The following is a 15411-nucleotide window of genomic DNA, read 5'->3' on the forward strand; positions in this document are numbered from 1 at the left end:
CTATGGGAGGTCTCTATGTGGTATTTTGTGGATCAGAAAACTTTTAATGGAATGAGTTAAAACACTATTTCAGAAAAAAATTCTAGAGTAAGGCAGCTTCAGAGTTAATTACTCTGCAATTCAGCAACATCATCAAGAGCCTCAGTTCTCAACTTTTTGCTTTGCCATCCTTAACTCTCGTTATGGTTCCGAGGTGACCCGCCACAATTCTAAGCCTTAAGTCCAGAGATGAAAACACCTAACTGAATTTTGTGTGCCTTTTTTTTTTTTAATCACCCTAACCCCTGAAGCAATGGCACCCCACTCCAGTACTCTTGCCTGGAAAATCCCATGGATGGAGGAGCCTGGTGGGCTGCAGTCATTGGGGTCTCACAGAGTCGGACACGACTGAAGCTACTTAGCAGCAGCAGCAACCCCTGAAGCTCTGAAGCAAACTCTATTCCTTTTAGCCAGATAAGAATTTTAATGTTTTCTTGGTTATCTTTTACCTAAATAGACCTATTATGTCTATGTTGCAATTGGAACTTATGATTACCTTATGTGACAAATGGATTTTACTACTCTTTGATGTGCAAATTTGAATACACAAACCATGTCTGTGGCCTGGCTCAGAAAAGCAGTCTGTTCAGCCTTTTCTATTATTAGGTTCTTGTCTAAAAATTTCTGGCCATCTCCTGATTTAACATTAAATGTTAAGGAATTTAAAAACATTTATAATTTTTCTGAATTTGCCTATGAAGGGGGGAGTAGCTAAGGGAAAATTTCCAGATTTTGAGAGGAGATGGTGAATAAAAAATAAGTACTAGATTTTAAGCTCTGGGTGAATGGTTAATTAAAAGTATCATTAGCAGTTAGAAATCCTATAGTGGGGTGTCAGCTGAGAAGAATTTGGGTTCAGTTTCAGGCATTGAATTTGAAAGATTGCAGACATATTCAGATGGAATTGTCTAGCATTCTCGCTGATCATACAGAGGAGCCTGGTGGGCTACAATCCATGGGGTCACAAAGAGTTGGACACAACTACGTGACTGAGCATACATGCACTAGCTCATCATAAGAGGCCCAGAATTGGAGTTCAGGAAGGGTGCTGGGGTTAGAGATTTGAGATAAATTGAGCCAAAGGTGATAGAGACCTGTCAACAAAGATTCATCACTCAGTGCTGTATGGCATTCTTCTGTATATGCTATGTGCTAGGCACTGGGCGCTTCCCATGTACTTGTTTTATCTTGCTTGACTCCTGCCACATTTAACTAGTTTAAGGGCATCCAGTAAATTCAGTGATACAGACATGATTAAGATCCAGGTTTGTAGAGGAAGATAAATACTATATGATACTGCTTATGTGTGGAATATTAAAAAAAAAAACTAATGACTATAACATAAAAAGAAGCAGACTCACAGATCCAGAGAACAGAATAGTGATCACCAGTTGGGGTGGGCAATATATAGGTGCGGTGAGTCAGAGGTACAAGCTATTGGCTATAAAACAGACTCAAGTATGTATTTTACAACATGGGGTATATAGCCAATATTTTGTAATAACTTTAAATGGAAAGTGACCTTTAAAATTTTGTAAAAATAAAGCAGTTTTTTAATTTTAAGAAAATTCCCTGGAGGTCCAACAGTTAGGATTCTGAGCTTCTTACTGCAGGAGGCATAGATTCAGTTCCTGGACCCCTGGTCAGGGAGCTGAGATCCCACAAGCCATTTAACACAGCCAAAAAAAAAAAAGACACCGAAGTGGACTCACAGACATAGAGAACAAGCTTATGGTTACCACAGGAGAGAGATAGGGGGACAAATTAGAAATTTGAGATTGTAACAGATACAAACTGCTACACATAAAACAGATAAGCAACAAGGATTTGCTGTATATATAACAGGGAATTGTGCCCAAAACCTTGTAATAACCTAGAATGGAATATAATCTGCAAAACAAAAAACCCTGAATCACTGTGCTCTACCCTTGAAACTAATACAGTTTTATAAATTAACTATTCTTGAATAATAAACAGGTTATAAAACAATAGCAACAACAAATAGCCAGATTTGTCTGAAGTACAAAGCAATGCTTTTCCTACTATATAAGCTGTTTCTAGGCAACATTAATTTATTAATTGATACCGAATTGGGTATAGTAAAATAAAGAATGCTTAGTTATACATGAGGTGGAGATGTCTTATCGGACTTGGGCAATGTGAAAAGACTTTACTTTTAATTAGTGCATTATACTGTGTCAAAAGACTTAATGTATTTATCCTTATAGCAGTTTATCATTCAAAGGGACGTGGATACTAGAAGTATCTATCTATTACATATATCTAGAATGTAAAACCTTAATAGCAATTGAGTTATGATGTATGATATATATTGCTCATTGGGGAGATGTGAGATAATAGTTTCTAAGAAAATTCAAATTAAGAGGTTCTTTTTAAAAGACTTTATTGTATATTTCTATATAGATTGAAGAGCTGTAACTATAAACATATTTTTGGGGGGCAGTCACATAATCATAATAGGCTAATGTTTGGTATTTTCACAGTCACCTTTCCCTTTTTAGTTCAGTTCAGTTGAGTTCAGTTCAGTCGCTCAGTCGTGACCAACTCCTTGCAACCCCATGGGTTATTTTGCAGCAAAGACTAAACTCAGCTTTTGAAATTCTAGTCCAACAGCAGTTTTATTTCAAACATCATTTTGTTACAGAATTTGCCTAACTAAATCTGACAATTTAAAAAGGTATTTAATGAGTCCTAACCTTTTCCTCGGAGAAGGCAATGGCACCCCACTCCAGTACTCTTGCCTGGAGAATCCCATGGACGGAGGAGCCTGGTGGGCTGCAGTCCATGGGGTCACTAAGAGTCGGACATGACTGGGCGACTTCAGTTTCACGCATTGGAGAAGGAAATGGCAACCCACTCCAGTGTTCTTGTCTGGAGAATCCCAGGGATGGGGGAGCCTGGTGGGCTGCCGTCTCTGGGGTCACACAGAGTCAGTCACAACTGAAGCGACTTAGCAGCAGCAGCAGCAACCTTTTCCTATCCCAAGCTGTTTCCACTTGTTCCTGTATGGAAACAGTTATTATTATACTATTATCAAATCAATGGAAAGAGTACTTGTAATTTAGGAGCACTGGCTGCAGGTCCTATTTTTAACTGTGATTTTTGTACAAAACTGTAGACTCCAAGAATCAAGTAATCTGAGGCTCCACTCCTGTCTTCCATTGAGTTGTGACTGGTTAACCTTTCTGGGCTTTTTAGCATAGTGTTTATATTTAGCACCTGATAATGTCTGTTGAACTAAACTTTTTAAACCATAACCCTCTTTCAGCTTTAAAATTCAAGTCCCTCCATTCTATTTTCTGAGAGTTTTTCCCCGTAGAGGGGGGACAGCATGCCACTTCTCCGTCTATTCCTCCATTATCTCTTTAAGCTCTAAGATGATGATCAAGCCATGAAAAGTAGTATCTGTGGAGTAAGAGAATGAAAACTGTGAGTTCAGAGACATACCTCACAGTCTGGCATATGGTTCCTTTGGAGACACTTAATATAGTATTGGGAGAAGGAAATGGCAACCCACTCCAGTGTTCTTGCCTGGAGAATCCCAGGGAAGGGGGAGCCCAGTGGGCTTCCGTCTATGGGGTCACACAGAGTCGGACACGACTGAAGTGACTTAGCAGTAGCAGCAATATAGTATTGACTGTATAAAAGTGCAATGTTTTTCCATAGCTGTCTGTATCTTCAAATACTGGTGATGTCCGGAGTTACTGTAGGAATTCCTGTTCTTGACCAGTTTGAGTCAGGAGTCTTCACTGGGTCTTACCAGAGGTTTTTGTTGTTGTTGTTTAATTGGAGGCTAATTACTTTACAGTAATTATGCAAATGTATGGTGGTTTTTGCCATACATCAACATGTATCAGCCACGCGTGTGCATGTGTCCCCCCGTCGTGAACCCACCTCCCTCTGCACCCTATCCCTCTGGGTTGTCCCGTAGACTGGCTTTGAGTGCCCTGCTTCATGCATCGAACTTGCACTGGTTATCTATTTACCAGAGGGTTTGTGATTGCTCTTAATCAGTTGTGAGTTAAAGCTAGAGCTATTGTATAGAACCACTACTGATGTACAGTACCACTAACAGTTGTGGCAATTGTGAATTATTCATGTGTTTGTGATTATCACAGTTACTTCTATTTTATTCTATCCATGAATAAATTTTTAATGAAAAAGATGAGTCAGCTAGGTGTCAATTACATGTCCATATTGCCTATAAGCAAGAATGATTCAGTGAAAAAATGTGTAGTAACATACAGTGTAATTCTGTAAATTTTACCTACCTATGTACTGCCTTTTTAATATTGCCTGTGGAGTAGAGAATCACAAAATCAAGGTTCCTTCTTATTAAATCTCAATTTTTAAAAATGAAATTGAACATATTTTCTTTATATAAAATGAAGTTTCTTGATATTAAATGATGAGCTTATTTCTTACACACTTCGTAAGATTCTTTTGGGACTATCATGCCAAAGTAAAGTCTGTGATGCTTTTGTTCTCTGCAGTTTCTTTTGAGTGTTGTCAAAATCCTTGTCAATGACAAAATTTTAAAAATAGATAATGGTGCTATCTACACAGCAGTGCAAATGTACTTTATGCCACTGAACTGACAATTAAAAATGGTTAGAATGGCAAATTTTATGTTAACATGTATTGAGCACAGTTTCTTTAAAATCTGCCCTTGCCCATGGAGGTGTATCATACATGTGAATATCCTCTGTCATATGTGCCATGGCTAAATTAAAATACTGGTGGTAGTTTCCAACTTGGAAAAGAGAAATGTGAACAGCTTAAAGTGGTAGCCACTCTTAAGATGATACAGAATTTTATAATTGTGATAGTTTATATAGAATGATTTAAGTGTTAGAAAGCTGTGGAACTAGATGACCTCTAAGATTGATCTCTACCTGGAGATTCTTTGAATTTGTAAATAAATCCTGCTTTCCATTAGTTAAGTAGAGGATAAAAAAACAACACAGATCTTCATCAACAGATGAATATGTAAATAAAATATACAATGGGATATTATACAGTCTTTAAAAAGGAGGGGAATTCTGGTACATGCTACAGAGTGGATGAAGACTTTGTGCTAAATGAAATAAGCCAGTTGCAAAAGGACAACTATTTGATGCTTCCACTTACATGATGTACCTAGAGTATGAAAATTCATAGAGAGAGAATTAGAAGGTTGACTGTGAGTCTGGTAGAGAGTGGAGGATGAGTAATGAGGAGTTATTGTTTGATGAATACTGAGTTTCATTTCAGAATGATGAAAAGTTCTGGACATACTGGTGATGGTTGCACAACAGTGTGAATGTCCTTAAGGCCCTGTACTGTACACTTTAAAATGACAAATTTTATTTTGCCACAATATAGAAAAACCTTTATTAACTGCTATTAGTTAAATAACTGAGAATGTGGGTGTTTTCATTTATAATAGAGTTTTGGCAAACTTTTTTTTAAATAAAGTGATATGTGCACATTACTAATTCAGTAATTAGTAAAGTGCTTTTTTACATATTATTTTAAATGTGTCTAGTGAGATTGAGGAGCTGAATTTTCAATTTAATCTAGTTTAATTGATTTAAATTAAAATTATCACATGTGACTGGCAGCTCCTTCCTTGGACAGTATAATTCTGTATTTTTTTCATCCTTTTATAATACTTTAAACCTCCTTATATCATTATTTTGAAATGAGTGTCTTAGGAATAGCATGTAGTTGGCTCATGTTTTCAAAATATCCATCTTACCAATCTTTGTCTTCTAGTTGGTTTTATTTGGACTATGTGCATTCAAGGAAATTATTGATATGTTGAGACTTAAGTAGACCATTTTATTTTTGTTTTTATTTGTCCCCTCTGTTCTTTGTTTCTGTTATTTTCCTGCCTTCCTGTGGCTCTTTGAACCTTTTTGGATATTTCATTTTGATCTATCCTTGGAGTTTTGAGGGCATGTCTTTTTATATCTTATTTTGAATCTGCTCTAGGTATTATATATACATAAATAACTTATCACAGTCCACTGATGTCAATCAATATCAGTCTGAGTGAAGGCTTAGCTCTTTTTGAAGTTACACTCCCCTGTTTATAATTGTCTTAAATATTTACTTTACATACTTTGAGCATTAGGATAGTTTTTGCTTCATTATGTGAAACGTGATTTAGAAAAGTCAGAGGAAGAGGGACGACTATACCCCTTGAACACAGCGGCAGTTTGGGGCACCGAGCTGACTCTCTGCAGAGCGGATAATCTGCATGTGAGTTATAGTCAGCCCTTCGAATCTGACGTTTCCTCTGTATCCAGGGTTCTGCATCTTCAAGTTCAGCCAACCGCAGACCAGGTAGTATTGTAGTATTCACTATTGGAAAAACACCCACGTATGAGTGGACTTGCACAGTTCAAAGACTCAGCTATATGTTTTTACTTTTCATTATTCTTCCTTTCAAGAGCAATCTGAACTTATTCTTTGTGGGTGAATCTGCTGACGACAGCCGATTCTCTAGTTTTCTTTCACATGAGAATGCGTTGATTTTCTCTTTCTTCCTGAAGGGTATTTTTGTTGGCTGCAGTGTTCTTGGTTGGCTGTTCTCTGGGTACTTAGAAAGTGTTGTGTCACTTCCTTCTTACCTCATGGTTTCTGATGAGAAGTACTCCCATTATTTGAATTGTTTTCCCCTTATAAGTAGGGAGTCATTCTGTTCTTGCTTTTAAGATTTTTCCCTTTGTCTTTTTGTTTCCAACAGTTTGTATCTGAACATGGACTTATTTGAATTTATCTTGTTTAGGTGTGTTGAACATCTTAAATCTCTAGGTATAGATTTTAAAATTAGTATACCATACCCTACATATTCACCCATTTAAAGTGTACAGTTCAGTGGCTTTTATTGTATTTGCTAATTCGTTTATCAGTCACCACAATCAATTTTAGACCACTTTCTGTTATCTAAAAAAAATCCCTGAATCCCTTAGCTGTTAAACCCAAATTTCCCTCACCGCTCCCCGCCCCCACCCTAGGCAACCACTCACATTTATTTTCTGTCTCTATAGATTTGCCTGTTTGGAACATTGCCTATAAATGGAATCATACAATATGTGGCCCTTTGTAACTGGCCTTTTCACTTGGCATGTTTTCAGATTTTATCCATGTTGTAGCATGTATCAGTACTTAATTTCTTTGTTGTGAAATAATATTCCATTGTATAAATATACCACATTTTATTTGTCTATTTATCGTGATGGATATTTGGATTGTTTTCACTTTTTGAATATTATGAATTATACTACTCTGCTCTATATGTTTCTGTATTCGGCGGGTGGGAGTTGCTGGGTCGTATCTAAAGGTCCTAGTTTTGCATCTCTACTAAACACAGTCAACGAGTACAGACATTTTCGCATGTAAATTCCACCTGGATATCCCTGTTGGAGGCACCTTAAACGCAGAAACATAAGAAACTTTCTTTTCTGTCCTTGATCGGGTTTAATGAGAATATAGGAGGGGAACAAAATTATATCTGGCATTTCCCAGTCTAATCTTCATCTTCCTCCCATCCCATACCTCCATCTTTACTATGCTGTGTACCATATGTGTTTAACCATTACGTTGTACAAACATGATTTACAGAAGATACTTAGAATTTATTTTATTTTTGTCTTCCACCATACATATAAATTTGTTCTGTAGGGTTAGTACTCCCTCCAGTTCCTTGAAGGGCAAGTCTTAATAACTTTTCTAGTCACTTTTAGGGAATAGAAACATTATTTTCAAGAACTAATAAACAATTCAGAATTAAAAGTTTTCTTATTTGCCCACCTCAAGCCTACTACAGGTCTGCAGTGGAAAGAGATTTGTTTGGCTTCCTTTTTCTTTCTGTTTTCCCCTCTGCCTTTTCCGCTCTTCCTTATTTGGTGACTGTGGTTTCTGGCCCATCCAGGATTGGGAGAGGCACAGGATTAAGTAAGAAGAAAGGTTTCTAATAACAGTAGCAGCAGCACCAGGACTGGTGTTCTGTAGCATTTATTTCATGCTGAGTAGGGCTTCCCTGGTGGCTCAGAGGTTAAAGCGTCTGCCTCCAATGCGGGAGACCCGGGTTCGATCCCTGGGTCGGGAAGATCCCCTGGAGAAGGAAACGGTAACCCACTCCAGTATTCTTGCCTGGAGAATCCCATGGATGGAGAAGCCTGGTTAGGCTACAGTCCATGGGGTCGCAAAGAGTCGGACACGACTGAGCGATGGAACTGAACCGAACCGAACCGATAAAAGCACTTCACATGTATCAGGCCAGTTAATCCTCAGAACTCTCTGAGGTAGGTTGTCTTACCCTGTCTCAGTGCTGAAGAAATGAAGGTGCAGTCTGGTGACTTGCCTAAGGTCCCACAGTGACACACAGCAGAACAGGGCGTGCACCCAGGGTTGGGGCTCCAGAGGATCCTTGCCACTCCAGGTATTGCTTTTATTTACTATTGGGAGGTGGTAAGCATACTTCCTAGTCTTGGCCAGAGTGTAAATCAGACTTGTATCCTTTAGGTTTGTTTCAGGTGTTACACATTTTCCATAGACCTAAAACAAAGGTTTTAGTTGCCTCAACCCCCTTCCCTTACAGGGGAGTAGACGGGAGTGGAAAAGGGATTGGAACTCTTTAACACACTGATCTCTCTCGGCAGGAATCCTTTTCTGATGTTTAACTCTTTACCTCCTTGAATAGGTTGCCTTGCACCTCACTTTGAAATGGTAGTATCTGCTGTTTGGAACCTCCACCCAAATTGCGATTGAGATGTTTTCAACATCCCCTTGCACTTGTTCTCCAAATACACTATTTAATTTCTTGCTTCACACCTTTGTTCATGCAGATGGTCCCTGGATTATGGGTGTCACTTGCTTGAAGGCACACTCCTGCCCGAACCGTGTGATCCATCAAACTAAGTGCTCTTGGTGGCTGGGCTTTTAAAGAAGCCAGTTTCTGGGGTGTAGCAGATGGACAAAAAACTTGATGTAAAACCTTCCCATTTTTTTTCCCTCTTCACCTCATTCCTATGAGAGAGAAATCAACAAGTGTGTTGAATGATACTTTGGTTAGATCAATCCTAGCTGCCTGGTGTCTTATGATTACTTGTCTTTGGGAAAGTAGAGTGGAGCAGGTTTATGTTTGAACTGTTACCTCTGATGTGGTTAAGTTAATTGTTTCAGTGGCCTTACCTGGCTGTCTTGGCACAAGGCTTTATGCCATTTATTGTTATCAGACCAAGAAGATTCTTAGATTGATCATTTTGTCTTCTTATATTAGAATATTCAGTGGATTATTTATATCTATTCAGTTGGAAATCATTAGAATGCCTTTTTAAATTTTTTTTTCCCCTTCACATGTACATTTACCTACAAAGAACATTCAAGGGGTTGTTTATGTAGTGGATTAATGTTTGAACTGACGTTGACCTCTGCATCCTCACATTTAGAATAACTTCCCTGGTGGCTCAGACAGTAAAGCATCTGCCTACAATGAGGGAGACCTGGATTCAATCCCTGGGTCGGGAAGATCTGGAGAAGGAAGTGGCAACCCACTCCAGTATTCTTGCCTGGAAAGTCCCGTGGACAGAGGAGCCTGATAGGCTACAGTCCGTGGGGTCACAAAGAGTCGGACACGACTGAGCAACTTCACTTTACAGTGCCATTAACAACAGTTGGTCGGTACAGTGCACCCGAGGCATGTCAGGATGGTGAGCACTCACTGAGATCGTGTGAGGTCCCACGAGAGCTCGGTGTACCTGTTTGCTTTATTACCTGCGGAGTTCTTTCATGAGGCCCTGCCCTCTGTGATTCCTCTTCTGCCTTGCACACTCAGAATTAAATATTGCATGATTTGCTTTCATGTAGCACTAGCTGCGGAGAAGGCAGTGGCACCCCACTCCAGTACTCTTGCCTGGAAAATCCCATGGATGGAGGAGCCTGGTGGGCTACAGTCCATGGGGTCACTAAGAGTCGGACATGACTGAGTGACTTCCCTTTCACTTTTCACTTTCATGCATTGGAGAAGGAAATGGCAACCCACTCCGGTGTTCTTGCCTGGAGAATTCCAGGGACGGGGAGCCTGGTGGACTGCCATCTATGGGATCGCACAGAGTCGGACACGACTGATGCAACTTAGCAGCAGCAGCACTAGCTGTGTAGTCTTAAGCACGTATGTCATTTTCATAAAGACTCTAAGTTTAATGAGGTAAAAGACAGTGTTTTACTTGTAATTGTGTTCCTCTCTTACATAATAAAGTTCCTCACATCTAATAAGGCGGTTATTAAGTTTTCATTAGTGTAAACAAAATCAGTAGTATGGCTTCACCATCCCAATACCCAGTTTAGTCTTATTTGTGCCGAGATAAGGAAGGTAAAGATAGTAAAGTTATGCTCAAGTTATAATTCTGCCATACCTGTCATATTGTATGCAACTCTTTGAACCAGTCTTAAGGGAATATGGAAAGTGGAGATTGTTGAGCAGAGCAAGGCTATTAATTAAATTTTAAGAGGCACTTAGAGGGACAAGGGATGTTTAGCTTATAGAAGAAAACCTTAGCAAAGAAACGTGACTGCCATCTTCAGTTTTTGAAAGCTTTTTCAAGGGGAAAGAAAAAGGCCTACTCTGCATGACTTTTGGGGTCCAAACCAGGAGAAACTGAAGCCCTAGTATGTGTGTGCATGCTCAGATGCATCCAACTTTCTACCCCATAGAGTGTAGCCTGCCATGCACCTCTGTCCATGGAATTTCCCAGGCAAGAATCCTGGAGTCGGTTGCCATGTCCTCCTCCAGGGGATCTTCCCTACCCAGGGGTCAAACCCAGGTCTTCTTCATTGGCAGGTGGTTTCTTTACCACTGAGCCACCTGGGAAGCCCCAAGCCCTATTACGGTTCTTTTTAAAAGAAAAAAGAAATGTTTAGTGTGAAAAAGAATAAATACCCATTTGTTTTGCATAAATATGAAGAAGCTACCATCTATACATGCAGACATCTTTCTGTGTACAGTTTCAAGAAGATCATGGCCCCTTAGTGAAGCCATGAATCTCTAGTTAAGATCTTACGTTCTCTTGCTCTGTGTGTGTGTCTGTGTGTACAAATACATACATATAAGTATCTATTTCACAAACATGGTTATTGTCTGTGTACTCTTGATGACATTTTTCACTAAATACATAGCGACTACTATCGAGTGTTCACTGTATTTAGTGATTGTGCATTATTTAATGCTCAGAACCACACATTTTCCCAGGTCAGTTAAATATTCATCAACTTTTAAGCATCACTTTTTTTAAACTGGTAGCTCTGATTTTGAGGTATTTGAAACTTCTTTATCTAGAGATGGCTTACAAAAAGTATTTCCCTGAATATGCTTTGTTTTGTTATTTATTTTAGTACTTTTTTTTTTTTAAGGTTATTTGTCTTAGATAAAATAATAGCTGTGTGTTTTCATTTTGGAAAAGTACTGTGATCAAACAGTAAAAAGACCTAGATCTTAGCTTAGGTTATCATTTGTTAGTCACTTAACTTCCCTAAGCATTAGCTTTCTTACCTTTATCAAGGGGCTATATAAGCCTCCCTGACTTCACACAGAGGATGTAAAAGCAGTTTAAGGAGAAAGTACTATAAGAACTAGTATTTAAAAGTATTATTAGATTTGAGAAATTAAAAGTATTTAAGAATGTCAGTTTTTTAAATTTTTAGTAAATATAAAATCTGATAAAGGCAAATCAGTCTCTCTTTTTTTTTTTTTTTTTTTTAAGGAAAAACCCAATCAAGTGTCTGATTTTAAACAATTGTTTTATAAATTTCCTTCCAGAAAGGTGGTTTTGTTGTGTTATTAATATAAAAAGCAGTCCCTTTCCTCCTGTTGTGCGTTCACAAAGTGCCACATACCGTGCTTAAGCATGTGCTGCATGTGTTGCATTGAGTTCTTGTAACAACTTTGGAGGAATTGTTGAAGGAGGAATGCAGACCTGTTACATTCTAAGACCTAGACTCTTGGCCACTTGTACTTACTCACCTTATATCCTACAAGAGGCAGGATAAAGCATTGAGGTTTAGGGTGCAGATTCTGGGGCCAGCCTGCCTGGATTTGAACCCTGGGTCTGCAACGTAACAACTTTGACTTCTTCAAGGTAGTTAGCCCTTTTTTCTTCAACAGCAATAAAATGTACCTATTGGTAGAGACATCATGACAACCAAATAATGAAATGTGACGTATTTGAACAGTACCTGGCATGTGGTTTGCAAGCAGTGGCAGTTACAGGGACTCGTCTGGTGTAAGCTATGCGTGTGACACGAGCACACAGACTGCTCTGGTAGGATGCTTCAGGGAGCAGGCACTGGGGGTATATTTTAACATGTTTCTTACCTTGGACTTTCCCATGGCCATCTTTCACCTTTCTGTGTAGCATGGTGGCCTCATGAAAACAATCTCAATCACCTTGTATTTCAGCTACTGAACCATTAATTAATGCATATTTTATGTATCTTTTAGGACATTTCTGATTCATTTGCATCCTTGAAGAGCATCTATAGAAGAGGAAGGGAAAGATGGGTGTGAAAACATTTACTCATAGCTCCTCTTCCCACAGCCAGGAAATGCTTGGAAAGCTAAATATGCTTCGAAATGATGGACACTTTTGTGATATCACTATTCGTGTCCAGGACAAAATCTTCCGGGCACATAAGGTGGTACTAGCAGCTTGCAGTGATTTCTTTCGCACCAAACTTGTAGGCCAAGCAGAGGATGAGAACAAGAATGTGTTGGATTTGCATCATGTTACAGTGACTGGCTTTATACCCCTTTTAGAGTATGCGTACACAGCCACTCTGTCAATTAACACAGAAAATATCATCGATGTTCTGGCTGCAGCCAGCTATATGCAAATGTTCAGTGTTGCTAGCACCTGCTCAGAGTTCATGAAATCAAGCATTTTATGGAATACACCCAACAGCCAACCAGAAAAGGGTCTGGATGCTGGACAAGAAAATAACTCTAACTGCAATTTTACGTCTCGAGATGGAAGCATTTCTCCAGTGTCTTCAGAGTGCAGTGTGGTAGAAAGAACCATCCCCGTCTGCCGAGAATCACGGAGAAAGCGCAAAAGCTACATTGTTATGTCTCCTGAAAGTCCTGTGAAGTGTAGCACACAAACAAGTTCTCCCCAGGTGTTGAATTCTTCAACTTCCTATTCAGAAAATCGAAATCAACCAGTTGACTCTTCTCTAGCTTTTCCCTGGACTTTTCCTTTTGGAATTGATCGAAGGAATCAGCCTGATAAGGTTAAGCAAGCAGAAAATACCCGGACTTTAGAATTACCTGGCCCGTCTGAGACAGGGAGAAGAATGACTGATTATGTGACTTGTGAGAGCACAAAAACTACCTTGCCTCTCGGTGCCGAGGAAGATGTCCGGGTCAAAGTGGAAAGGTTAAGTGACGAGGAGGCCCATGAGGAAGCATCCCAGCCTGTCAGTGCATCTCAGAGTTCACTGAGTGATCAGCAGACAGTGCCAGGAAGTGAGCAAGTGCAGGAGGACCTTCTGATCAGTCCGCAGTCTTCCTCCATAGGTACCGTGTCTTCTGTGTTCTCCATGATGCTATCAAGTATGGGCAGGCATTGTTAAGTGCTTACTGGATAAGTTTTGTGCTGTATCCTATAGGAAATAGTAAGAAGAATAAACCATGGTAACTGGGATTTTTTAGATGCTATCAATCCTACCATTTTTTTTAGTAAGTTACATATGAGTAGAAAGAAAGTAGTTACAGTATCTGATGGGATACATATATTATGGCACAGTTCATATACCGTGAATTGGGAATTACTTTCAGTACAAAAAATACCAGTTTTAAAAAATGCAATTAGTGTTTTATTTTTTATTAAAATTAATTATTAAAAACTTACCATGTGCCAAACTTGGGGGGATATATGGTGAAAAAGACAGTGCTTGCATCCGAGGAGTTAACACCGTTAATTGAGAAAGCAGATGAGTAAGTCAACACTTAAAACTAGGCTAGAGGTATAAACAGTGTTACAGGTTCACACAGGAAGGATCAAGTTAACACTGCATGTTTGAGCTGGATCTTACATAATAAGTAGGAGTTACCTAAGCAAGGGAATAACATTCCTTTGAAACTCAGAGGTGTGGAAGAACATTCACTGCCTGTTTGATAAAGCAGTGAATTCAAAGCACAGTGATGTGAATAAAGCATGAAAACCTGCAAGTATAGAATATAATGGGAAGTAAGATTGAGTGGTTGAGAACATGTTTGAAAAGCCTCAAGTACTAGTTTCAGTTAGGATTGCATTCAACTACATATAACAATCCCTTCAAAGTGGCTTAAACCAAACAGGATTTTTTTTTATTACTGCATAAAATGTTCAGAAATAGGAAGTCCAGGAGTAGTATAATGGCTGTACAGTGACCTAGGCCCGTTGTATTTTTGCAGTCCACCATCTTTAGTTTGTCATCTGTATACTTATTATTTCACAGTTATAGGTTTTTCACTTCATCTTTAGCCTTGTATTTTAGAAAGGGGTAATGCTTGTATGGAAAATGTTTCTAGAACTCTCAAAGAAACCTCTGCCAGATGATGTCACATGCATGGCCTTTCCTAGCTGCAGGATAATCTGGGGATATATATATATAGTTGGGTATGTAACTATATGTATATATATATAGTTGGGTATGTCACTGCCTCACAGAATTATAGAAGGATAGATATTGTCTGCAACTAGCAGTGTCTACCACAGCTAGGCCAAGTAAGCTTGGGTTTTATCCTACCATAACTACTATGAAAGTCACTGGGAGGAGGTAGAAACCCAGTTTTAAGAGTTAACTCAGCAAGGTCAGTTCTTTGTGAACTGTACTTGGGTGATGACCAAGCAACATGCCTCAGAGCCCTTGAGGTCAGGACTGGAGGTGACCACTTTAGCACTTTTAGCAGTGACACATTGACTCTCAACAGGAAAATGTGTTTGTAAGAGCCAGAACCAGAGAACTGCTCCTTGAGAAATAATCTATATTCAGGGAGAGAGGGAAAGCCATTGGAGATGAGTGAAGAGGATTTCTCCACAACATTGGAGAACCAGGAGGGCTGTGTTGACATTGTTCTTGGATTCTGATGTACTACATGAGTTTCCCAGGGTTGCCACACCAGCCACCACAGACTTCAAACAGCAGAATTGTATTCTCTTGCAGTTCAGAAGGTCAAAAATCTGAACTTAAGATGCTGGCAGGTCTGTAGGGAAGGATCTATCTTTGCTCCTTTCTAGCTGCTGACAGTCGCTAACACTCCTGATGGGCCTCAGAGTTTAGCTACATCTCTCCACTTTCTGCCCCCATCTTTCTGGGCCTTCC

The 15411-nt window shown here is 39.3% G+C and overlaps 1 protein-coding gene across 6 annotated transcripts in view; it reads left to right on the forward strand.

The window, feature by feature from the left end:
• ZBTB44 (zinc finger and BTB domain containing 44) overlaps nt 1-15411 on the forward strand; it is a 60123-nt gene that overhangs the window by 20031 nt on the left and 24681 nt on the right. For 4 of the 6 annotated variants that reach the window (XM_088832212.1, XM_055415853.2, XM_055415854.2 and 1 more), the window contains exon 2: nt 12548-13621. The exons of the other annotated variants lie outside the window; for them this stretch is intronic. In XM_088832212.1, coding sequence (XP_088688338.1) covers nt 12604-13621 — 1018 coding nt within the window. In that variant the 5' untranslated portion in view covers nt 12548-12603. The remainder of the gene's footprint in view (nt 1-12547; nt 13622-15411) is intronic. 6 annotated transcript variants of the gene reach the window in all.

This window comes from Moschus berezovskii, chromosome 25, assembly GCF_049115385.1.
Source record: "Moschus berezovskii isolate FMDL1 chromosome 25, NW_MosBer_1.0, whole genome shotgun sequence".
NCBI classification, from domain to species: Eukaryota; Metazoa; Chordata; class Mammalia; order Artiodactyla; family Moschidae; genus Moschus; species Moschus berezovskii.